The sequence below is a fragment of the Mesoplodon mirus genome (genome assembly GCF_964341445.2).
Source record: "Mesoplodon mirus genome assembly, chromosome: 4".
Classification (NCBI taxonomy): Eukaryota; Metazoa; Chordata; class Mammalia; order Artiodactyla; family Ziphiidae; genus Mesoplodon; species Mesoplodon mirus.
This window is the reverse complement of record NC_138979.1, coordinates 176,026,221-176,050,380: the sequence shown is the minus strand read 5'-3', so window position 1 is coordinate 176,050,380 and position 24,160 is coordinate 176,026,221. Positions and strand designations below refer to the sequence as shown.

At 51.7% G+C, this 24,160-nt stretch overlaps 1 protein-coding gene across 3 annotated transcripts in view; it reads left to right on the top strand.

Moving 5' to 3' along the window:
• CCDC88C (coiled-coil domain containing 88C) overlaps positions 1-15,856 on the top strand; it is a 127,341-nt gene extending 111,485 nt beyond the window's left edge. The window contains exons 26-30 of one of the 3 annotated variants that reach the window (XM_082618971.1): positions 2,843-3,031; positions 6,700-6,768; positions 9,006-9,074; positions 9,863-10,155; positions 13,569-15,856. In XM_082618971.1, the coding sequence (XP_082475097.1) occupies positions 2,843-3,031; positions 6,700-6,768; positions 9,006-9,074; positions 9,863-10,155; positions 13,569-14,567 (1,619 nt within the window). In that variant the 3' untranslated portion in view covers positions 14,568-15,856. Of the gene's footprint in view, positions 1-546; positions 1,006-2,842; positions 3,032-6,699; positions 6,769-9,005; positions 9,075-9,862; positions 10,156-13,568 lie in introns of those variants that run through there. The other 2 variants (XM_082618972.1, XR_014293892.1) reach the window with 2 other exon arrangements.
• Positions 15,857-24,160: the final 8,304 nt, after the last annotated feature.

Sequence of the window (24,160 nt, the reverse complement as noted above, 5' to 3'; positions counted from 1 at the left end):
TATGAAAAAGAGGTACTTTCATTATTTTTAAACTCATCCTGCCAAAAGAGGTTATTTCAGATATACAAGGATTATTAGTGAATACTTCAGGTAGACTGTTTCATTACAGCGGTCCAGAAACGTACTGTGGAGCACGTGAGCCAAATTGTCAGGGAGTCAGTCATTAAAATGGATGAGTAAGAGAAGCCGGCTCCTAACTTAATAAACATTCTTATTTAATAATTTCACACTTTGAAATTGAAAAATTGTCTAAGCCCTTCCGCTCCTTGAGCGATACGTAATTCTCTTCACGTGCTGAGTAAGTAAAGTGTCGGCACTAAGTGCTGCTAAATTAATTAAACTGAGTCAGAGCATAAGTGACTCACTGAGTCCTGATTCCGGTCTTGTCGTGGCTATTGTTTCCATCTTTCCTGGGCTGGACAGGATACTGATTTCCTAAGTACATTGAGCTAATTTAGAGTCATGCATTACTATTCATTTCATTTATTTGTTGTGTTTTTTTTTTTTTTTCCTTCCTCTCGGGTTATCCTGGGGATAACGATTTAGCAACTCAGCGCAAAAAGAGTCCCTTTTTGAGAAGCAAAAGCAAGGACAAAGACAAGTCTCCAATGGCCCACCCGGCTCTCTCTAAACACCTGCGGTTCTGGTCTTCCTCTGACACCCCATCCTCTCCTAATGAGCCTCTCCCTTTTCCAGAGATTGGAGATTTCTAATCCTTTTCCTTTACCATGTGTCTTCATCGTGTATCCTCCTTCATTTCTGAAATTCAAACAAACGAAAACAAACAAACAAAAAAAAACAGTACCTAAAGGCCAGAGGACCTATAGCGGACCCCTCCTCCTGACCCCAGTTCCAAGCCAAACTTAAAGTAGCCAGCGTGGATTCTGAGTTCAAAAGAGAAGATGAGTTGTCACACCCTCTGGACCGTTTCTCCAGTACAGCACAGCTGTAGGGGAGCCTCGGGACATCTGTGCACAGGTCCTTGGGCCAGGATGTCCGTGCTGAGTAAGTCCAGGGGCCGTGTGCTGCCCCCCTTCTCTCGCACCTGCAGGCTTTTGTCACGCCCGCGTGTAAAGCAGAGCTGGTCTGTTGTCGCTATGCTTCCTAAAATACACAGCCTCTGTCAAGTGATTTTTTTTTAAGACTTACCTTTAAGCATCTAAATTTAAAACCACTGCCCTTTTCTCCTCTTCCTTTGTCAGAGCCCTGAATTGTTGGCTTTTGCCAATAAGGTCCTTTTTAGAGGTGCTCTGTGTTTTGAAGGATTTATTGTGCTCCATTCAAGCGTTTTGAATAATTGCATCGATGTTGCCCAGCCAGAGTTCAGTCCAGAATGAAGCTTTATGACTGTACAGTCGCTCTCTGACATCTTGGATGCTGAAGTTAAAGCAGCAGTGGACAGAAAGAACATCAGCACGCCAGTCACACCCAGAGCGGGGGAAAGGCTGGTCGCTAGAGGCCTTTAGCTACTGCCGTTTTTTCTGTCTGCGGTCATTGTTGTGCCATCTTCATGATTTCGGCCACATCTTTACATCACCTATGTGGTTACTTACATATTTTCCCTTGAACTGGCTCACCGTTTCCACTTAAATTTATCCTAAAAGGAAAGATTATTACCTGTACTGTAAATGGAAAACCAGTACCATAAAAATCAGGTAACTATAAAAAATAAATACATACATATTAAAACGCTGAAGTCGGCTGACGTGGCAGTGACTTCATCTCACGCACCCTGCCTTGGGAACCCTGGGCCTCTGTGGTCCTGGCCTTCCAGGCCTGTCCCCCGAGCATGCTGCTGGAATGGGGCTGTTTCTCTGCTGTTCGTGCTAACCGTGTGGTCATCTCCGCCTCCCCTCTGCTCATTTTAACCACCTGTTGGATGTCTGTCCCATCCATCCCACCAGACTTGAGTCTTGCTTCTCATCAAGGTTATCTTTCAAAATCCAAATTTTACGTTGATTTCAAGTCCTAAGATGTAGGCGCTTAAAACTTCACAGTGAGTCCAGACTTGGAGTGGCTAAGGGGCAGAGTCAGGTCCATGGAAGAGGCTGGAGAGGGACCGAGATCCTGACACAGTGGTCGTGGCTCTGTGTCTGCAGCCTTGGGGGTGCCTAGAGTGAGACATTATGCAAAACAGCCCTGTCTTCATGCTAATAGGAACTCCAACTGCATTAAGTTTTGTCTCCTATTTGGAGAGCCCATCCCCTTTCTTATTACTAGACAGTTGGAGGGTTTTTTTTTTTAATGTTTTTATATAGGATTTTATTTAACTTTGACAAGAGTATGTCTTCATGGTAGAAAATTCAGAGACTGTAGAAAAGCATAAGATACAAGGTAAAAATCCTTCTTGTAGTCAGTCTCACCATACAGAGATTAAAGACTTCTTACCCTGTTGTTAAGGTGACAGTGAATTTTTTTCGCAGATTATAAGCGAAGCCAGTTGGCAAGTTGCATGTCCTGGACCTTCAGGGCCTTAGCCTCAGATCCGAGTGATCCTGAGCAGACATCGGCCAGGATCTTTTTAAATCAGGGATTTGAGTTATATACAGTGCTGTGCAGCAGGTGTGCTCTATAGTTAGTATGTTGGACTTTTACCAGCATTTTGTTTGTCCTCTTGAGTTTTTCCTTTATTTCCTCCCAGCCAAAATCTCGGGGCTCACAGTTTGGCCCATCGTTGGAGGTGGGCCCTCCTGTTTAAACCACAGCCCGGGAGGTGGGAAGCTCAGCTTTTGTACCTGTGGTCCGTGTGCCCTGCCACCCCTGCTTCTAGGCCTCCGTGTGATAGCCCAGCCTGGGCACAGGATTCTGCAGCCCTGTTTCTCAGTGTCCTTCTCTGCCCCAGGTCCTGGGGACCTAAAGCCAAAGCGAGGGTCCCCGCACAGAGACAGCCTTGACCGCAAGGATGCCTCTGCTGACCCAGCCATGAAGCCCTGGCCCGTGGAGCCGGGCCCCCGGCCCTGTTCGTCCTCAGCCATCACTACAACCCCTTCCAGCTCCACCCCCATCTCGCGGCACCCAGGCCGCGCCAAAGGTGAGTCGTGGGCCCCTCACCTGTCCAGAAATAAGAGGGCTGAGCATCTGGGGCTCAGGTTCCTTCCTAAAGACCCCAGGCTCTCAGGGCCAGGAGGGGTCTCAGGCTGAGAGGCGGAGAGCAGAGTGCTTAAGCTGTGGGCTGGCTCTGGCGTCACACAGACACGGGTTCAGGCCTCAGCCCTGCCTGCCAGCTGGGTGGGTGACTCTGGACAGACAGCTTCACCGTCTGGAGGCCTGATCCCAAGCCACTGGTGGGAAAGCCCCGGGACCCCCTCTCACCACCACCGTGCAGGACTTGGTGGCACCAAGCAGCTCCAGAAGGGGAGGTCCAAGTTTGGGCTAAAAGCAGGCAGCCTCCCTCAGCCCAACTTGGTAGAAGTCTGGAGGTTTATTCTCTACGGAGGATACACAAGAGGGTCTCTGAACTGGAGGTTAGTAAAGTGGGAGGCAAGTTTCCCAAATGAAAAACAAGGAGGTTGCAGAGAAGGCTTTACAAACTGAAGGCCTCCCAGGTTGCCAGTAGCCACGTGTGTTCACATCTTTAGATGTGAGATTAAAACATGCTTCCAGCCATCTGATCAGCTTAAGGAATTCCCAGTTGAATGTCCCTGTCAGATCTGGCCAGGTGAAGCCCACGGACACCTGAGGAGAGCCTCCAGTACCAGAGACCAAAACCAGTGTGAGAGGCACCAGAGTAAACAGAAGCACGGAGATGAAAGCTTTACGATGCCCGTCATTAATATAGTCAGAGATGAGCCAAGCTGTTGCACCCATGAAACAAGAATGGGATGCTACCAAAAGAGCAGTCAGTCAGGGGTGGGTGGAGCAAGCACTGGGAAATTTAAAACATGCCAACAGAGAGGAAAAGATGAAACTTAAGACCAAAAAAGGCATTCTGCTGATACTTTAGTGATATGAAACTATCCAAAGAAACAGCTGAAAGAAAAAGTGATTGCCTCTAGGGTGTTAGAAATTGGAGAACAAGAAGTGGTTGTTATTTTTCATAATAATACCACCCACTCGGCTCTTGAAACCAGGGACTTGCACAACCTTGGTTTGACAAGCAAAGCAAAGACAGACAGGGTCCCTGCCCTCGTCCCAGTTGCTTACAAGTAGGAAGCCCCGCTGGGGAGAAGGTGAGTTGGGTGGGCACAGGGCAGCCGGACAGTCTCTCCCCACTGCTAGCCAGACACTGCAGGCGCAGTCACTTACTGTTGGATGTCAGTGGAGCTGTGCCGTGTGCTGTCTGGAACAGGCATGCTCTGAGCCAGGTGTGGCAAGGGTGTCTGTTGTCCACAGTCATCAGTCTCCCCTGGTTTCCTGGGCTCTGGGGTACAGAGGCCCTGCCTGGTCTTGGGAAAGAGCTGGGAACACCATCTCCCCTCAGTTTTCCAGTGGTCTGTGTGGCTCAAGGTCCAGCCCTCCAGGCTAACCCTGGGCTGTCTCAGTCTGGACCCCATCCCTGAACCAGCCTGGAAACATCACTGGCCAGTCACACGTCTGCAGAGCGTGCATGAGGGTCCATCAACACTGCAACCCCAGCACTGCCCATGACGATTCCCTGGCAGCCCAGTTCTCACACTCTCTGGGTAGTCATCGCCAGTGGGCATGTAACCGTCTTCAAAATGGAGCACCCCGCCCCGACTCCCTGCCCTTAGAATCAACATTTCTTCAAGTAAATCTAGTTCCTTTTAGAGCAGAATTTAATAATCAAGATCTGGACACTACAGAGTTGTCATTACTTTTAGACCCTTTCAGTAAAGAAAGGACGCATAGATATTATGAGTTCATATCAATATTTCCAATTCCAATTTAACATTACAGGGATTTTTTCTTTAATTTCATATGCATGTCCTTTTCTTACACAGAAGTCTTGTCTCTCGAAACATCTATTTATTTTTCCTGAAAATATGCAGTAATGGGAAAAAATTATATTATTAACAATAAAATTACTAAGTGATGTTCGTTTTCTTGTAGTTCTTTAAGTTCTGAGATTATATCTCACTAAGGACGCACAGAGTTTTATATTCAAAATTCACTGGAATTTTTTTCTCTAGGTGATTATGTTAGCAGTTTGATATACAGTAAGGTTCATTTGTTTCTGTTTTCAGTGTTAGAATTTTTTCTTTTTAAAGTAATCCTGTTTTTTAATACATAAAATATTTATGTAATTTAAAGCTAAATTATGTAGGAAGACATGCTTAGATTTCTGAGTCTCACATCTCTCCCTTTCCCCTCCATTCCATTCCAAAATCACCCTATGGATAACCATCTTTTTTGGTTCCTTGTTTATACTTCCAGTGTTTCTTTTTGCAAAAATAAACAAAATAATGCACCTTGATTTTTTTTTTGTTTAGCCATATATCATGGAGATCTTCCTCATTCTTTTTAAGAGGCGCATAATAATTAAAATGGTGGTATGACAGTTCATTCAACCAACCAGTCCCCAGAGTTTATTCCTAGAAGTAGAATTGCTGGGTCAAAGGACAAATACAGATATGCTTTTCCTAAATAAGATTCCATATTTTTAAAAAGTTTTCCAGAAAATTCTGATATTAGCCAGGTTTAACGACCAATAACCTACATATCACTAGCCATGTTATACTGTGGTAATCAAGGCAGCAAGTTTTCATTAAGCCACTACTTTGAGTTGGGCATTAGGGGAGAATTCAAAATGTAGGATTCTCCTGCCTTCAAATGAGTTAAAAAAAGGAGTCCCGCCCTCATCTCCAGGAGACAAAACCTGCAAAGGAAGCAGTTAGATCATACCTAACTTTTTAAAAAAAATTCTTATTGGAGTACAGTTCATTTACAATGTGTATTCCTTTCTGCTGTACAGCAAAGTGAATCAGTTATACATATACATATATCCACTCTTTTTTAGATTTTTTTTCCCATATAGGTCATTACAGAGTATTGAGAAGAGTTCCCTGTGCTACACAGTAGGTCCTCATTAGTTAACCTGTTTTATATATAGTAGTGTGTAAATCATACCTAACTTTGGGTGTATCTCACTGCCAGAACTTTTATAATAGGAATTGGGGACAGGGCGGAAACCCTCTTGCCATTTGGTGGGACCCAGGGTCTACTGTCAGAGAGAAGGTAGCAGGCTTGAGGCAGAGAGCATCTGAGTCCCTCTCGGGGAAAGGGCAGTTGATGGGTGGCCTGTGCCTCCAGTTCTATTTCGGAGGAGGAGCTGCTGCGGCAGGGCTGTTTCCAGGGAGTCAGCCTCTCCCCTCAGGTGCTGGATTCTTTCCTCTGCCTTCCTCCCGCCTCCTGAAGACAAGTGTGGTCTCCAGACCAGAACTGCTGGCACGGCTTGGCCTTGGAGGTTGGGAGGTGCTCCCCAGGGCCCTAAATACTCACCTCCTTTTGCTGTGTAATCCTTTGGCCAGATCACTGCTTTAGTCTTCAAGTCCCTGTCACTGCACAGGCGGAAATGGGATTCGAAGTTAAATTTAACAGGACTCAGGAGTGAGGGCTGTGCCAGCAGGAGGAGTAGGGGGAGGGATGGAAGAGGCACGTCCACGCGTCCCTCCCTCGCCTCCAAGGGCTGGGCGCTGCCGTGGCTCAGGTGCCAGTCAGAGGTGGCCGTCCGGCACAGGACCCCGTGTTTCCCTGTGGATGTTCCGGGACCCCTGTATCATCACCTTATTTTCACCACAGGCTATAATTCCGATGACAGCCTCTGCGAACCGTCCCTGGAGCTTGAGTTCACTCCCCACAGGCAGTACGGTGAGTGGTCAGTGCGATGTCCCCTTCCTCCTGGGTTCTCAGTCTTGTTCTTATCAACAGTACTTTTCCTTTAAGCTAAGTCCTGTATGGAAGTCCAACACACAAAACAGGTGAAAGTGAAGTTGTTGTATGAAGTGGGAATGGGGGGCGGTCCACAGTTCCTCCAGGCTCCTTCGTGGCCCTCCCCAGGGCCTGAGCATGTGACTTCTGCTTACATACCTCCAGTGACGGGGAAGTCACTACTTATCAAGCATCCCACTTCTGGAGACTTTCATTCCTTTTGCTTTAAAGCACCCCCTCGTGTTTGCCAGGAAGTTCTGGTGACCCTCACAGGGAGCGTTGATTTCAGGAAGATCTCTCACTGTCCTCACTTGGATTTTAGTTGACCAGAGTGGCTCCAAGTTATATTTAGTCTTAGAAATTGTGAGAAGCACTTGCCGTTTGATTCAGGCATGTTGTAAACTTAGGCAGAAGGGAAACCAGGAATTATACCAACCTTCTCAAAAATTATAAACAGCTTTGGGGTTTTTTTTTAAAGTTTTGCAAAAAAAAAAAGTCATAGAAGGGTTGGAAGGTAATTCTTAAAAAAAAAAAAACTCAAAGTTTACATTGAATTCAGTTTATTCCTGATCGACAGTAAGTGTTATCTCTACCCTATCCATTGTCTTAAAAGTATTATGATACAAATACAGACATTTCCAACTGACATGAGGAAAGACAGGCTCTGTGATGAAACAGTTTGACACAGGGCGCCCTTATGTCTTTACATTGAGTGGTGGGTAACACAACAGCAGGCATCTCCTGCAACGTTTGGTAAACCTGAGTAGCCCAATTTATGCTTGTCAGCTGACCAAAAGGGTTTTCTTCCTAAGTATTCTGATTCCTTGAGCTTCTCTTATTGGGGAAAAAGAAGGGAAAGGGGTTTTTGATGCAATGCTTAGATAAACAAAAGTGCTTTGGGGTCCCATTGATTTGTATCACAATTTTAGTGAAACTTATTTCCTTTTTAAAGAGGGATGTGCTTTTTTAAATTTCAAATATTCCCTTCTCAAAGAGAGGACTTATTCTGCTTTTATACCATGCACGAAAACCATGTATTTTTTGGCTCGTCCCCAAACCCCGTTTGCTAGTAAGTGTTTTCCAGATGCCTTCTATTTGCAGAGAACGCATCAGCACTTGGGAACTGGGTGCCCTAAAGACCCAGAAAACCAAAAGCAAACTTGCAGGCAGGAGGGGAGGTGGCTTGTACATAGTGCGTCTCCAGTTCTCAGTGCGGTCAACACCAGCTGTGTGCTGGGAGGATGCAGAGATGACAGAAACACAGTCCCCGTCCCCCAGGGGTTCATGGTCCAGCAGGACAAACACTGACACAGGGCAGGCTGACGAGGGCTGTGATGCTGAGTGCTGCTGGCGGAGGGGACCGGGAGAGGTACCCTGCAGGCCTTGAAGACCCAGCCTGCCCTGTGCCCTGTGGGCGGGGTCCCTCCCTGGACCTGGTTATTCACCCTGGGATCCAAGAGCCGCCACCGCAGACCCGCTCAGGCACAGACAGCAGCCGGGAGGGCTGGTTCCCTCCAGCATTTGTCACCATAAAGGTCAGGTTTTCCCTTTGGGGCAGGTGTGAATTTGACATGGATGAGCCAAAGGACAGCAAACAGCTGGGAAAAGCAAGTGCTCCCTCTCCTGCTGAGGGTCCCACTCCTGGGATCAGGGAGCTGAAGCCACCTGCACACGGGTACACACTCCCTTGCACACACATAACACACGTGTGCACATGCTGCCGTTTCCTGGATGCCGCCCTCACCGAGCTGCACTGTCATGGTCTAGGCAAGAGATTTTCACACGTGTTCCAGAAAGCTCTGTGCAGTAATAGGGGTGGGCATGCCCACCCCAACCCTTGGCTCACCCAGAGCAGCTGTTTTTTTTTTTTTTTGTCTGCTTTTTCAGTTCTGCATGAGATTTTCCTCGTTAACAAAATTGTTTTAAGCCACAGCCCTAGACCTAATAAAAAATATGTATATACCATAGGCTGTCATTTCTGGACAGTCTACTGGGTGCCACGCCTGGCACTCAGGGAAGTTAGCTGTCCTTGTGGGAGAACACAGAGGATCCCGAAGCCCGCCCTTCCTGGGGGCGCTCAGCTTCACTCTGGCACAGAGTTACTTTGTTCCATAGTTTTTCTGAGATTAGATGGTTTACCATCGGCCCTTAGGTTATATGTTGGCGTTTCCTTTCAGCATCCCGGCCGGGGAGCTTGGAGAGCAGTAGAAATGCGTCCAGTGACAGCTCACCTCTTAACCTGAAAGGTGAGCCAGCCCTTCCTTCTGGGCACTTTGCAGTATATGTGGATCTCTGACTCTGGGCTTATAGTATCCTTGTAACTTTAAAGATACAGTTCCCAAGATCCTCCATGCATTCTGCGTTTGCATTCCCAGGCCACATCACGCGGTTTCAGGTGAAGGCCCGGAGTTTGGATGGATTGGGGTTCAAATCCCTTCACCCCCTCTGACAGGCTCTGGGCACCTGGGAGAGTCACCCATCCTCTGAATCCGAGTTACTTCATCTTTAGGATGGAGAGAGTGACGCTAGTTCCATTCCACTGTGGTCAGAGAACATAGTGGATGGCTTTGATTCTTTTTAAGTTTATGGTGCAGAATGTGGTCTGTCTTAATGAATGTTTCCTGCACATCTGAAAAGAATGTGTTTGCTGTCCCAAGACCATAAACCCTTACGCAAATCTTTTCACTTCTCAGAGTCCACATGACCAGCCTCTAAAGAACACCTGGCACGAAGCAGGTGCTAAGTAAACCTTTAACTGTATGAACAGACAAGAGCTAATGAGTGTGGTGCCGTATAGCTCCTAACAATTGAAACTTTAGCAGAAGCTTTCCACTTTTATCTCAAGTCACTTTGTTCTGAATTCTAAGCATTCCAGAGTGTCCTTAACATCCAAAATCCCAGCCTGGGAGAAGTGCGCCCTGGGTTCTCAGGCAGCATCCTCTCTGTCTTAAGTGAGCTGGGGGCAGCACAGAGCCACCTGGAGACAGAGAGGGGGACTCATGTGTGTTCTCTGTGTCACCCGCCCCGACCCCAGGTTCCTCCGACCAGCTCCACGGCAGGTCCGAGAGCTTCAGCAGCGAAGACCTGATCCCCAGTAGGGACACAGCCACTCTGCCGCGGGATGCCAGCACCCCGGGGCGCACTGCCCTCAGCCGCCATGAGTACCCCCCACCCCGGAACGGGCCTCTCCCCCAAGAGGGCGCCCGGAAGAGGGGCGCAGCCCAGCCCCATGGCGGGGTGCGGCCCTGCTCAGCAGCCTCCCCGAGCAGTGAGATGGTCACCCTGGAGGAGTTCCTGGAAGAGAGCAACCGGGGCTCCCCTTCCTCCGTGAGTGGCCCCGGGCTCAAAGGGACACGGCGAATCCCTCTTCCTTTGCTGTCTCCCAAACTGGGACAGTAGGCAGAAACCGTGGCAGCAAAGTCACAGAAAGGGATGGGGCGGGGGTGCGTGGCCTAGGTGCAGGGCTGCTTGGGTGGGGAGCAAACCCGCGAGCCAGCAGATCCCTGGGTGCCAGCAGCCAGCCCCAGACCTCGGAGGCTGTTTCTCCATCTGTGAAGTGAGTGGGCGGAACGTGGTGCCGCCATGGAGGGCAGGGGTGCTGTGCGCCCCCCACTGGGAGAGAAGAGTGGCCAGCCCCCCACTCACGGAGTTAGCATCTCACCAGGTTTTGTGGCAGAGCTCGGAATGCCCACTTCCCCTGAGCCTTCACCAGCAGAGATCAACAAGTTTTTTCTATAAAGGGCCAGATAGTAAATATTTTAGGCTTGTCAGTCCAGACGGTCTCTGCTGCAACTACTCGACTCTGCCGCTTTAGCGGGAAAGCAGCCACAGACCATCTGTCGATGAGTGGGCATGGCCGTGTTCCAGTAAAACTTTACTTATGGACATGGACATTTGAATTTCATATAATTTTCACATGTCCCAAAAGACCGTTCTATAAAAAAATTTTTTTTCAATCATTTAAAAATGTGAAAACTATTCTTAGCTCGCAGGCCATACAAAAATGGGCAGCCAGCTGGACCTGGCCCGTAGCTCTGGTTTGCTGACCTCTGTTCTGCAGCTCTAACCCCCAAACATCACCTGTATTAGGATTCCCTCCGCTGTCACCTTTCCAGCGTCTCCATTTAGCTTTTCTGAAGCTGCATGTCTGTCTTTTACATACTCTGTCTAAATTCAGTCCCATGAGCGATTGGGTTATTCAACAGATGACACATACACTGTCTTGCAATTGAGACCTTTTAAGGTTTAATGCTTCAGTGATTCTCTCTCATTTCCCTTAAACAAATACAGTAGAACTTTCTCAAGCCCTATAGTAAACTCTGTGACCCACATTAATGGGTCACAATGACACAATACAAAATATTTGTTTGGGAGATATTTATTGAGCAGCTACCGTGTGTTAGGAGGTATGCACGGTGCCTGCACTAAAAAAAAAAACAAAGCAAACCAGTTAATGGGCAAATTTCTATCGCATACTTGCTAGGTGTTTGGTCTTGTGGTTCAGTGCTCACCCCCATAGCCCCACCTGGCACCCCTACCCTCCTCTGAGCAGGCCTTGTGGTTTGGTCTGTGTATCAAGCACTTACTGTGTGTTAGAAGCTGGAGAACCTAAGGTGGGAAAGACAGAAAACCTGCCCTCCAGAAGTTTACAGTCTGATGCAGTGGGTCTTAAACTCCAGTGTGCGTCGGACTTGCTTGGCAGAACACAAGCTGGACCCCAGAGTTCCTGAGATTTTGCATCTCTATGAAGTTCCCAGACGACACTCTCACTGTCAGTGTGGGTCCAGGCATCACGCACTGAGAAGCACTGATCTAATGGAATAAACAAGAGCGTCCAGAAATCAGGAGTGCCTGCAACTGGATGGTTCCTCTTCTCAGTCCTTCTCTGATTATGTGCTGGTCCCCGTGAGTTTCCTTTCTCTGGGCAGATCTTAGGGGGTGGGTCCTAAGCAAGGCGCAGGGCCCCTCCGCACTCAGCTCAGACCTGTCCAGATACTCACTGCTGCTCACCTGTCCCTGCTGGAAGCTGATGCTCACCCTCTGAGAGCCACCCGTCCTCTCCCCCTCTGCCCAGGTGCTCACCCCCATAGCCCCACCTGGCACCCCTATACCCTCCTCTGAGCAGGTCTGGAGAAGCCACCCATGACCCCCTTCCCCAAGCACTGATGATGCTGGGGGAGGGGGTGTCACAAGATGGGCTCCCTGGGTGGCCCTGAAGGTGGGTGTTAAAGAAGTTAGAAGTGTGCAGAAAGGGACCAGGAGGTGCTGAAAACAGCTGCAGAGTCTGACAGCCGCAGGTTCTAATCTCCAATCTGCCACTCTCTAGATGTCTATCCTCTATGACCTCAGTTTTCTTACATATTAAATATTGTTTTAATACAACCTTAAGCAACCCTTACAAGGGTTGCTTTCAAAATTAAGCTAAGTTTTTTGCGATTATACCCCTGGTTCCTAGCACAGCACCTGGCATTTGGGAAGCACTTGATGCATGGTTCTTGTCCATATTGATGACCCAGGGTCTTACTGCACACACGCCAAGAGTGAGGCTTCAAACTAGCATGAAACCACAGATTGCACTTCTGTTAAGTTGAGCATCCAGATGTCAGGGGCCAGGAGTTGTTAGCAAGTGGTTCCTGAGCTGCTGACCCGTCCTGCGGACTGATGCCCCCTGACAGGTCACAGCGGGCTGGGGTCTCATTGAAGCAGCTCTCGGCCCCTGATCTCATCGCTGATGCAGACTCACTTCCCTTCCGCTTCTTGCAGCGTCGGCCTCAGGAGAAACCTCCGCTTGGCTCGTCTAGGCTGTGAGGTGTTGGCAGAAGGCTGAAGTGAGCCTGAACACGGCCATCGAGCTTGGGCCCTGGCGGCTCTTCCTGTCCCCACGATGGTGGCAAAGGACACCGGTTCCCTGGCCAGGGGAAGCCCAGCTAGGTGGCAGCTCCATGGCAGGGGGCAGCCGCTTGAGGGGGACAGTCTAGAGGGCTGGGTCACCTCCTCTTCTCCTGGATGGTCGACCTTTCTGGTTCCCACCGCCCTCCCCCTGCCTCTTGTGCCTCCTTTTTCCCTTACTTCTCACATTAGGAGAAACATCTGAGAGGCAGTGAGGGTCCTGAGTGTGGTTAATTCTGGCTTTTTGGGAGCTGGTCTTGTTTCTCTTCCTCTCTGCGGCCCACAGTAAAGCCCTTGCAGTGTGGCTGGCCCTGGTGGGCTGACAAAGAAGGTCTGGTCCTGCCGGTCAGCTTTCTGCCACTTGCTCTGCTTGGTGAAAATATGGGAACCAGGTTGAAACAGTTGGCCTGACCCTTCCATAAAGTGGATGAGCCTTGTGGGAAGTCACTTCCTCTCTGCATCTGCTTTCTTACTTGTAAAGTTAAGGGGCTACTTGGGGATTCCCAGGCGGTCCAGTGGTTAGGAGTCTGCGCTTCCACTGCAGGGGGCACAGGTTCAATCCCTGGTCGGAGAACCAAGATCCCACGTGCCCCAAAGCGCGGCCAAAAAAAAAAAGAAAGAAAAGAGTTAGGGGGCTACTGAGTGGCCTCTGGGTCCTCTCCCTGATGAGCCGTGTATTGTCCTAACCCCTGACCAGAGCAGTGTGTATGGTGGGGAAGTTAGGCCTTCAACAGGCCGAGCGGGAAACTTCAGTCCTGGCCATGCGGGCGGCACAGGGGACATCCTGGGTGGGAGGAGAGGTCTCCAAGGCCCCTCTGGCCCTCACTCGATTCTTCCTCTCTTCCCTGTAGGACGCTCCCAGTTGCCGGGATGACCTGCTAAGTGACTATTTTAGAAAGGCCAGCGATCTCCCGGCCATCGGAGGCCAGCCAGGCCCACCTACCAGGAAGGAAGGGGCCAAGATGCCCACCAGCTTCGTGGCCCCCACCATAAAGATGCCTGTCACCACCTCCGAGGGGAAGCCACTAAAGCCCGGGCAGTACGTGAAGCCGAACTTCAGACCCGCTGAGGCCGAGGCCCTGCCCACTGCCCCCCAGAGGCAGGCCCAGCCGCCCCAGAGCCTGTCCCTGGGCAGACTCCGGCAGGCCACGATGCCCCCTGCTTCCCATACGCCCACTGGCCGGAGTGCATCCCTGAGCCGGGCCTTCAGCCTGGCCTCCGCCGACCTCCTCCGGGCCAGCGGGCCAGAGGCCTGCAAACAGGAGCCAGGGGGTCCCGAGGCCTCGGCGGGCAGAGACACAGGCAGCCATAGCCTGCAGAGCTCCACACTTCCCAGCTCCCACAGCCTGGCCCGGGAGCGGACCCCGCTTGTGGGAAAGGCTGGCGGCTCCTGTCAGGGCCCTGGCCCCCGAAGCCGGCCACTGGACGCGAGGCGCTTCTCTCTGGCTCCCCCGAAGGAGGAGAGGCCGGCTCCCCTGCAGCAGTCTGCCACGTCCCCAGCCATCGCTGCTGGAGCTGGCAGTGGCAGCAACTCCCAGTTCCAGCACTGCTCACCTGCTGCAGCCCCGGCTGCCAGGACTAAGCCCCAAGCCTCCCCGCACTTGGGAGAGGCGGCCACCATCGCCCCCGTCCGGGCGGGGTTCAGCCCCTCCGAGGGGGACGGGGCCCCGGGGCAGGGCCACAGCGAGGGCCTCCCTGCCAAGGGCCCGGGCAGGTCTCCCGACCTGGCTCCCCATGGCAGCCGGGCCTCCGAGGACTTCAGTCGTGGGAGCAGCTCGAAGAGCACGCCGGCATCCCCCGAGCCGGCTGGGGACCAGCAGACCGTGTGGTACGAGTATGGCTGCGTGTGACTTGGCTCCTGGGCCGGCAGCTCCTAAACCTTAAAGCTACTGACGCACCTGCTCATCATGATGGCCTTTCCCCGTCTGCCTGTGGTGCCAGGAAAGGGCTTTACAATGAGGAAAGGGTTCCCGTGCGTTTCTTCTGTTTGTTTTGTTACTAAAACACCGTGCCAAGCCCTGAGAGGGTTGCACCCTCTCCCCGGTGTGTAACTTGTCTTCTGTATCTGTAGCCTCCAGCAACTGGTATCTTTTGAACAAATCCACTTTGGCATAGGGACACTCAGAATGCAGTGACAAACTGACCCCAAAGCAGACACTATTTGAGCACGCCCCTGTAGAACACTCGTTTGCAACTTGCTGACCTCCACTGAAGCGCGTGTATATGTGGGTCTGTGCACACGCACATACACACACTCACAGGGCTGAGCCCTGGTGGCTCTGGAAACTCTCCTCCCCTCCCAAAAGCCATTTGATCCTAGGGGAAGCTCCCACTGGCCAAACTACAATGATCTGGAGGCCCTTGGGTGGACCCCAGAGGCAGGCTCGCTGTTGAAAACCAGGCGCGCTGCCGTGCCATTGCTGGGGTCCCAAACACGTCCCTTCACCCCAGAGCCGAAGCGGCCTTCCAGGCAGGTGGCGGTGGCCTCGGGTGTTTGCCTCCCCGCTGCAGCCAGCTCCTGGGCTCTGCAGGGTGGGCTCCGAGGCCACAGGGCCACCTGCCTTCCCTGACTCGCTTTTCTACAAACACTGGATCTGCTGGGCCTGGGGGGCTGGGCAGAGAGAAGCCCACCCAGCAAGTGTGCACAGCATACAGAGGGGAGGCGTGTACAGGAGTGAGGTGCGCCTCGGTTTATAACGTGGCTGCAGTGTCCCCACTTCCCTGTCTCAGGTGAGATGTTGATTTATTATTGCTGAGTAACTTCTCGTGGTAGAAACCAAATTTCTTTTAATATATTACATATGTATGTACACACTCATGTGAGATATATGTACTTTGAGGGGATCTATTTATGTTCCATGGGGAGTCATTCTTTTCTATCAGGAATCTCACCTGCTGCTTTGTGTATTTGGTCAGATTCCTGGCACGTTTTGTTTCCTGTTGTTTAGTAAAGGTGCTCTTCCAGGGATACACTAAACCTGGTGATTTTTTTTTTTTGAAGATTTTTTTTTCCCTTTGATTCAATATAAGAAAGAAATGGGAAGCTAAGATCATTTTTAGGAGTGCTTCGGGTTGTGTATTAAATAGCCATTCATTCTGGAACACAAGGACAATTGTAATAAAAGGACATGGAACAGTATTGAGTCCTGGTTTTCCTCACTGCACATTATGGCAGCGTTGACTGGGCTCTGGGGGCTCAGGGTCCCTGCCTCAGCACCAGTCACTGGAATCCACAGCTCCCTTGGCCACTAGGTCATCAGAGAATGTGAAGGGCAAGGTTTCTCTCTTTACAAGCTTTTTTCCAGACTTGAATTTATTTTAACTTAGTGTAAATTGGATCCTGTTTTGATATGGGATTTGTGTCATGGCAGGAGCTCAGCTTAAAGTAGTCCATTGGATTTTCCCAAGGCTACTCTACTAGGAAGTGCCAGACCTGGAATTTAGACCTTGGGGGCCTCAGATCGGAGGCTTAAGTCAGATGGAGGGAGGGAAGGAGGAAGGAAGGCAGGCGTATAAATATCCACACATGTCAAAATCTTTCTTCTAGTAGATTTCTGTCCAGCCTCAGCGCCTCCTTGGCTTTCTCACCAGACTTTTTCGAGAGGGTCTCCTCTTGTCTCCTCACCCGTTCTTTCCTGAGCCTCTGCAGTCTGGGTGTCTCACCACTCAGCAGAGTTCCTCCAGCATATGAACGGCGGCCACCTTGCAAGCTTCATTCCCTGTGGCCTTTGCAGCATTTGACCCCTGGCCAGTCTCCCCGGGGAACTCCCCGTCTCTGCCTCGTTATTCTCCCCCTTGTGGGATGGCTCTTCAGCCCTCAGACTTGCCGGCCCCTCGTTCATGCACTCCTTCCTTGCACAGACGGTCATTGGAAGCGTCCTGTTTGCCAAGTCCTAGGTTGCGCCTTCGAGACCTCTCCCTCCTTGCACCCCTCCGGGGCTGGTCCCACCCTGCTCCCGGAGTACCGACGGCCCCTCAGAGCCCCTGCCTGGACGGCAGGCTTCCTCAACTCCTCTCCCTGGCTTCTCCAGCGACACCAGCTGTCGCACGATCACAGATGCCTGTGATGCGGGCCTCATCCCTCCTCTCCACAACCCACGTTTTATTAGGTCACATCCTGGACCTGAGAATGTGTCTGGAATCTGGCCCCCCTTGTCTTAGCCAGCTGTTCTCATCCTAGGTCACACACATACCCTTGACCCTGGGTTTTGGTAGCAGCCTGCCAACCAGTTTGCCTGCCTCAGACAGCTCAGCCCTCATGGCACCTCGGGAGGTTCACCCAGGTGACCTCCACACCTGCCACACCCATCCCTTTGTGGCTTGGTCCTTTGGCTCACCTCAAGGCACACCCAGACCTCTTCTCACTCCCTTCTCTGCCCCAGACAAGCTCATACACATCCACAACTTTCATTACAATCTGCTCCCAGAGGCTCCAGATGTATCTCCAACACCAACCTCTCCCCGGAACCTCCAGATCTGGTTCCAGCTTGGATGTCCCGAGACACCACCAACGCAAGGTTCTCAACACGCAGTTCCCCATCCTCCCCCATCTCGTCCCTCGAGACAGCGTTTGATGTCCCCCACCCTCCTCCCCATACCCTATCCATCACTCCATCAGCTGGCTCCAATTCTGACACCTCACTCGCATACACAGCCAACCCCAGGCAATGGTCCTGGGCAGTACCCCGGGGTCCTGTTACTGAGGGGGGCAGCCCAGATCATGCCCCTCCTGAGCTCCCAGGCCCCACCTTCTCTGCACTGGCCTGGGAGACACACTGGCCTGGGAGTGTCTGGGAAATATCCAGCTGGCCACTGGGTATTCATGCCCACGGCTCAGCAGTGAGTTCTGCCTGGAGGGAGATTTGGGGTCATCTGTGAGACAAGAGGGGCTCACCCTGCAGAGAACATGAAAGTGAGAAAATTAGAAAGCATAGGACAAACCTTATGAAGCACCAGCCAACATTAAACATCCAGCCAAAATGTTTATCAACCAACCTGGGGGAGGGAATACACACACACACACACACACACACACACACACACACACATTTAACGGATGTAAAAGATTGTGACAGAATTTACAAATAAGCTATACGATATATGAAATATATAATACTTTTTATTGTAAAATCCATACAGCCGATTGATTGTCTTAGAATGCTCTCACTGATTTTTGCCAAACTTGTGTATTTATAGCCAACCTATTCTTGCAACTGACGAACGAGTGTAGTTCCAATGTGAATGTCCGTTGATGTTTTCTTTATGTTAGCAAGTAAGATGAAAATGAAACAAGCCAAAGATGTATATCAGAACTTCACTCATCTGTTGATGATGTTAGTGACTGCTCAGTCAGGTAGCAGTTTCTGATTGTTGGCCAAATTTCCTCAATTTTTTGTGCTGTTCACATTGTAATGGCTTAGAGACACAGCACAGGTCTAGTTTTTTTAAAACTAGACATATAGTTTACATGCTGGAATATTCACCGAAGACACACTTTTAAGTTTAATCTGTACTATTCACATTTTCCCCATCACTTCCCTTTTTTTTTTTTTTTTTTTGCGGTTCGCGGGCTTCTCACTGCTGTGGCCTCTCCCGTTGCGGAGCACAGGCTCCAGACGCGCAGGCTCAGCGGCCATGGCTCACGGGCCGAGCTGCTCCGCGGCATGTCGGATCTTCCTGGACCGACCGGGGCACGAACCCGTGTCCCCTGCATCGGCAGGCGGACTCTCAACCACCGCGCCCCCAGGGAAGCCCCCATCACTTTCTTAATTAAGTCAAGAGACTCTAGATACTACAGAAGACATAAATCAAGCCCTAACTGGTAACACTTGCCAATTTCTGTGGCATAAACACTCTCACCATGGTCGAGTTCAAGCTGCCGCCACAGTGTTCCTAACCAGAGGTGGAAAGAGATGTGCAGTGTACCCTGTTATATAATATTGCTTCCATACAGATGCAACAGGTGTAAATAACCTCAAGAGCACAGGTAACAGTAAAATAATTAGGAAGTGGCACATTTTGAGTGTTTACCATTGTTTTTAATATGAATTATTCGTACGTTTACATAAATTCATCTTTAATGACGGCTGTGTTTAACAACTGACTTGCAAAATGCCGGGAAATTCACTAATCTGCTCTCACATGCCAGTGCAGGCTGGCTCCAGCGCACCGCTGGGAGCGCCGCCTTTTAGGGATGGGCTGAAAAGGAAGAGACAGAAAACTGAGAAGGGGCCAAGGAGGAGGAACGTGAAAGAGAAGAGCAGCTGGTTTGCAGAGCTGACCAGCCTAGCGGATGGATGCTGCTGTGCGCAAACCGTGTCCTTCGGCACAGGGCACACAGAGGCCACTTGGGCTGAGTCTGGAGGCTGGAAACTCTGCCCCAGGCTTCTCGCTCCTTCCATTTTCCCTGTTTGCCCTTCTCCACCGAGTAGAGCAGAAGGAGTGGGCCCGGGGCGGCTGATAGACCCGAGAGCCAGGGGAACCTCTCCATCTGTAACGGGGGCAGAGGTCTCCGCAGGGCAGGGTGGACAACATGAAGTCAGGCAGGAGCCTGGAGGGGCGGGGGAGGGGAGGTTCGGGTGGGGAGCTGGGGGGCGGGGAGGGAAGGGAGGTCCTGGCACTCCCGGGAAGAGGTGGGGGTCATGGCAGGACTCAGCAAAGTCCTCCTCTTTCCAAGCTTTGCCTTTTGGGCCCAGCCCACTGAGGTCAAGTTCACAGAGTCACGTGGCAAACCGGCCACCTGCTTCCCCATCTCCCCCTCCACGCAAGAGACGCCAAATAAGCAGGTGGAGAAGAAGCCTCCGGGCCGCTCCGTGTTCCCCACGGGAGAGCAATGGCCCTTAGGAGCCCTTCTGGAAGCCGCACCCTGCCCAGGCCGCTGGGGCCGCCTTGCTCCCGCCGCGGCGGGTCTGCCGCGAGCCTCCGCCCCTTCCTCCGTCTCCAGGTGGCGGCGCGGCGGGGGGGCGAGCTGGAGCGGGAGCCGGCGCGCAGGCCGAGCGCGCCACGCCCCCGCCGGTCCCCGCCGCCGCCGCTCTGCCGTCCTCCCCTCCCGTCCGCCGGCGTCGGGCTCAGCCGGGCCGGACGGAGCCGCGGCCTGGCCTCCGGCACCGGGACCCGAGAGAGGTGAGTGCGCCGGGCGGCTCGGGTGGGGCCTGGACAGCTGGCGGGCGGCGCAGGGGACCACCGACCTTCAGCAAGGCCGGGCCCGCCCCCTCCTGGGACAGAAGATTCAAAATCCAGTCTCGGATAAAGGCCTCTGGGGGGAGTGGAGAGGGGGAAGGGCCGGGAGGGAGGTCCCTGTCATTCCAGGGTCCAAATTGATGGTGCTTTGGGGTCCCGCCTCGCAGAGGGTGCGCCGCAAGGGTGGCGTTTGGGGCGCTGCGGGCCAGAGGGGGCTGCCCTGCCCTGCCCTGCCCAGGGTCCCTGGAGGCAGATCTGCAAGTCCAACACCGTCCAGGTCCCCTGGGGACGTGCCCTGCCCCTGGGTACCTGCAGGCAGGTCCAGGGGAGAGCACTGGGGGAGAAGTCCAAAGACCCAGTCCCAGGCTGGGCGCTTTCCTGAGGGGGAGGAGGATGGGGGGACTCCTATCTACTGAACACCTGCTGGTACCTGGCGCTTCTCAGGCTTCCTCTCCTTTAACTGTCTCGGATGATCCTTCCATCCATTCTAGACCTTCAGCAAATGGGCCCTCAGCTCCGCGGTCGCCTCAGGTGGAGGGAGCTGTCTCTGCCCAGACAACTCACTATAGCTGGGGAGACAGACTGTAATTCAAGAAGTAACTGGGGGGAGGTCCGCCTTGCTTCTCCTTTTTGTGCCAAAAGACTAAGCTGACTGAGGGAGCACCTGCCCCCAGCAGTACAGCCCTGGACCAGTTAGCAACCCCCGCCCCCGCCATCAGTGCTCACAGGGCCCCTCTGTATCCACACACCAGTCGGTAGGAGGATTCCCAGGATACCTGCTAGTCCCCTTGCAGGTTTCAGTTGAGAAGTCGTCTCTTCCAGGAAGGCTTCCCTGACTGCCCTGCTCTTGATCAGGTGCTTTTGTATGTTGGACTCCCACAGTGTGGCTCCTCCTGCCACACTCCTCCAATCACAGCTGTTATCAGAGTATTGGAGTTGCTGTGTCAATCCCAGCTTTCCCTTCTAAATCAGAGTTTCAAAAACTCAGCCATTCAAGTTCCATTTTATTATATGCATGATGTTTTTCTGTGACTGTTTTACTTTGGAGACTGGGTTGCTGCAGAACTTCTATTCAGGGACTAGAAACTTGAAACTTGTCATCACTATTTTCCGATCTCCCCTGTGCTCAACAGCTTCTTGGGCTGAGTCCATCACTTGTTTTGGTGCCTTGGATACAGACTCTGCTACCTCAGAATGACCCCTGGGGTCCCCAACTGAAGACAAAGAGGGTCTAAGAAGCCACATTCTAAAGAGAGGTCAAGGCCCAAGGCCCCTCCTTCTTCTCCACTCCTCCAGGGCCTGGCGGCCTCAGTGTGTTGGGGACAGGAGGGAGAGGGACAGGAGTTTGTGTCCCATGATGCAGCCTGCCACCCCTGAGGTCCTCTTGCCCTGGGTCATCTCTTCTCACTGTCCAGCCTGCGCTGGCCCTGCTGCCCCCTGTGTGGCTCCTCAGGGGCACAAGGCAGAGTTCCTCAGAGGTTCCCTGCTGGCCAGCTCCCGCCCCTGGACAGCCCTCCTGGGAGCTGCCAGCTCTTTCCTCCTCATCCACTCAGCCACATAACCCTGTATGATAGTTGCAGGGCGTGCAGGCCACTCACTATCCACTGGCTGCCTCCTGTCTCTCTCCAGGTTGCTTTTCTCCCTGTCCAAAAAGGCACACTGAGCCGATTAGCACATCCCTTGCCTAAGCAGACCCTGTCCCCTGGGCTCCTCTCCCTGCAGCAGCCCCCCCACCCCCAGCTCTAGGAGAATTCTCCTGCAGAATCTCATAGCCAATCAGTGCTCACCTCAGATCCCAATTCCCACTCCCCCCTCCCCAGTACTGAGCATGTGTGTGTGTCTGTGAGTGTGTGTGTGTGTTGGGGGGTGGGGATTAGAATGGGGAGGTCCTGAAGGAGCGGTCAGACCCATCGCTGAGGGACGCTGCCTTCAACTGGACCCCAGTGGTCAACTCCAGGGCAAGAGGAAGAACCCCCAACTCATGGTTCTAGTATACTTAAATACACTTATTTTTAATAAAATTTTAATAGAAATTGTGATCTACTCTCAGAAGTGGAAAATCAGTGCCCCCTGCCACAAAAGGAAGGTGATTAAACAAATAAAAACAAGGAAAACCAAGCCATGGTATGAAACTTTAATTAGCACCTGTTGCCTGCAGACTATGCCTGAGGCTGGCTCTCTAGGTTACAAAGGGAGATTAGCAAGAATTAAAGTGGTGCTCCAGACATAATGGCACCCACCTGAGACTTTCTCCTTAGTGTGATAAAATGGATTAGGACAGAATTGGACTGGGAATAACAAACTTTATATGGCTAAACTCCTATCAGTCAGCACCTGCTGAGTGCAGAGTACCACACAGAGCCCAGAACAATAAAGAACAAAACTTCAGTTCATCCTGTGATGAAGGGTCACTTCCTCCAGGAAGCCCATCCTGATGCGCCCCTTTGTACAAGCCATACCTCCTGCTGTAAGGCTTTTCGTGTTTGATTATAATGGTATATTGGCTTCCACCAGGTCTGTCTCACTCACTTCACTAGCCAGGTACCCCCCGCAGGGCCTGGAGCACAGGTGTTGAACGAACAGATGAATGAATAATGAATGAATAACTAGGCTGACCTCCTTGACTTTGGTCCCACGGGGCTGCTTCCAGTAATGCCTCACCTTCCTCCCCCTCCTCGCTGTCCAAACCCCACACCCTCCGTCCTTCAAGGCTCTGCGGAGGGTTCAGCTTCTCCAGGAGGCCTTGTTCAACCCACTGAGCCTGCCCTGAGCTCCCTTGCCCCTGAATAGTCGCTCCCTGGCTGTGCCTATGCCCAGGGGACATTCGGTTCCAGGGTCCAGCGTGTCCCCACACGTCCAGAGGGAAAGCGGTATGGGTGGCACCACAGGAACTCGATAACTACCGTGGAGTGAGTCAACATAGCGCCTCCTTCAAGGATGCGGCTATGTTGGGTCTCGGCAGCTGTACTGAGTTCCCTGTTGCCGCTGTAACAAACTACCACAAACTCAGAGGCTTCAGACAACACAAGTTGATTATCTTACAATTCTGGAGGTCAGAAATGGGATTCCTGGCTGAGTTCCTCTGTGGAGGCTGTAGGAGAAAATCCATTTCATTGCCTCTTTCACCTTCCAGAAGCCGCCTGCATTTCTTGGCTCAGGGCCAACTTCCATCTTCAAAGCCAGCAATGGCTGGTGTCTCTCACCCTACATCATCCTGACGCTCTCCTTCATCTGCCTCCATCTTTCACCCTTGTGATGACGTTGGGCCCACCTGGATAGCCCAGGATAATCTCCCCATCTCCAGATCCTTAACTTCATCACATCTGCAAAGTCCCTTTTCCCATGTAAGGCAACATGTTTACAGGTTCCAAGGATTAGGACATGGGCCTCCTTGACAGAGGCCATTATTCTGGCTACCACAACAGCTATCCCGTGGTAGTCTGAGGGCACTGTGGCTGGTGGTATATTAACAATAGCTGACATTTACCGAGCACTTACGCTGGGCCAGGAACCGCTGGGAACACATTACACAACATTCTGTGAGGTAGGTGCCATTCTTATCATTCTCACTTCACAGGTGAGGCCCTAAGAGGTTAAATAACTTGGCAAGTGGCAGAGCTGGGGTTTGAACCCAGGCCGTCTGGCTCCAAGGAACATCTCCTAATTTTGAGGCTACACGGCTTCTCTGGCACCATTATACCCCCAGGACACTAGCCAACAGCCCGGGAGAAGACCAGGCAAGTTCTGAAGCCCAACACAGAGGGAGAATTTTCGTCAAGATTTTCTGGGTGAGACCCCATATAGGCTACGAATTGTTTGCCAGTCATCTCTCATTTCAGCCCTTTCTCACCATCCTACCACCCACACCCCATCAGAGGCACCTAAGCTTATCCAGGGAAGCTGAAGGGAGCTTACAAGTGTTCCTTTTAGGGGCTCCGGACAAGTAGGTCTGGAAGAGTTCAGGGAATCTGAGCCGGAGGGGCACACAGAAGGCTTCCGCGGGCACTGGATGAAGAGGGTGTCCTAACATTTAGTGAGCACCAGCTAAAGGCAGGCATAGTTGTAAGAGATTTATTCTTATTAACTCGTTTAATACAACAACCCTGTGAGGTACTGTTGTTATCCCCATTTCACAGATCAGGAAACTGAGGCACAGAGAGGTCATGTGACTTTCTGAGGTCACACAGCCAGTGCGAAGAGCCACGATTTGATCCATTCTCCATAAGCAAGAGAACCAAGGAAGAGGCTGGTCAACCCCAGCCTG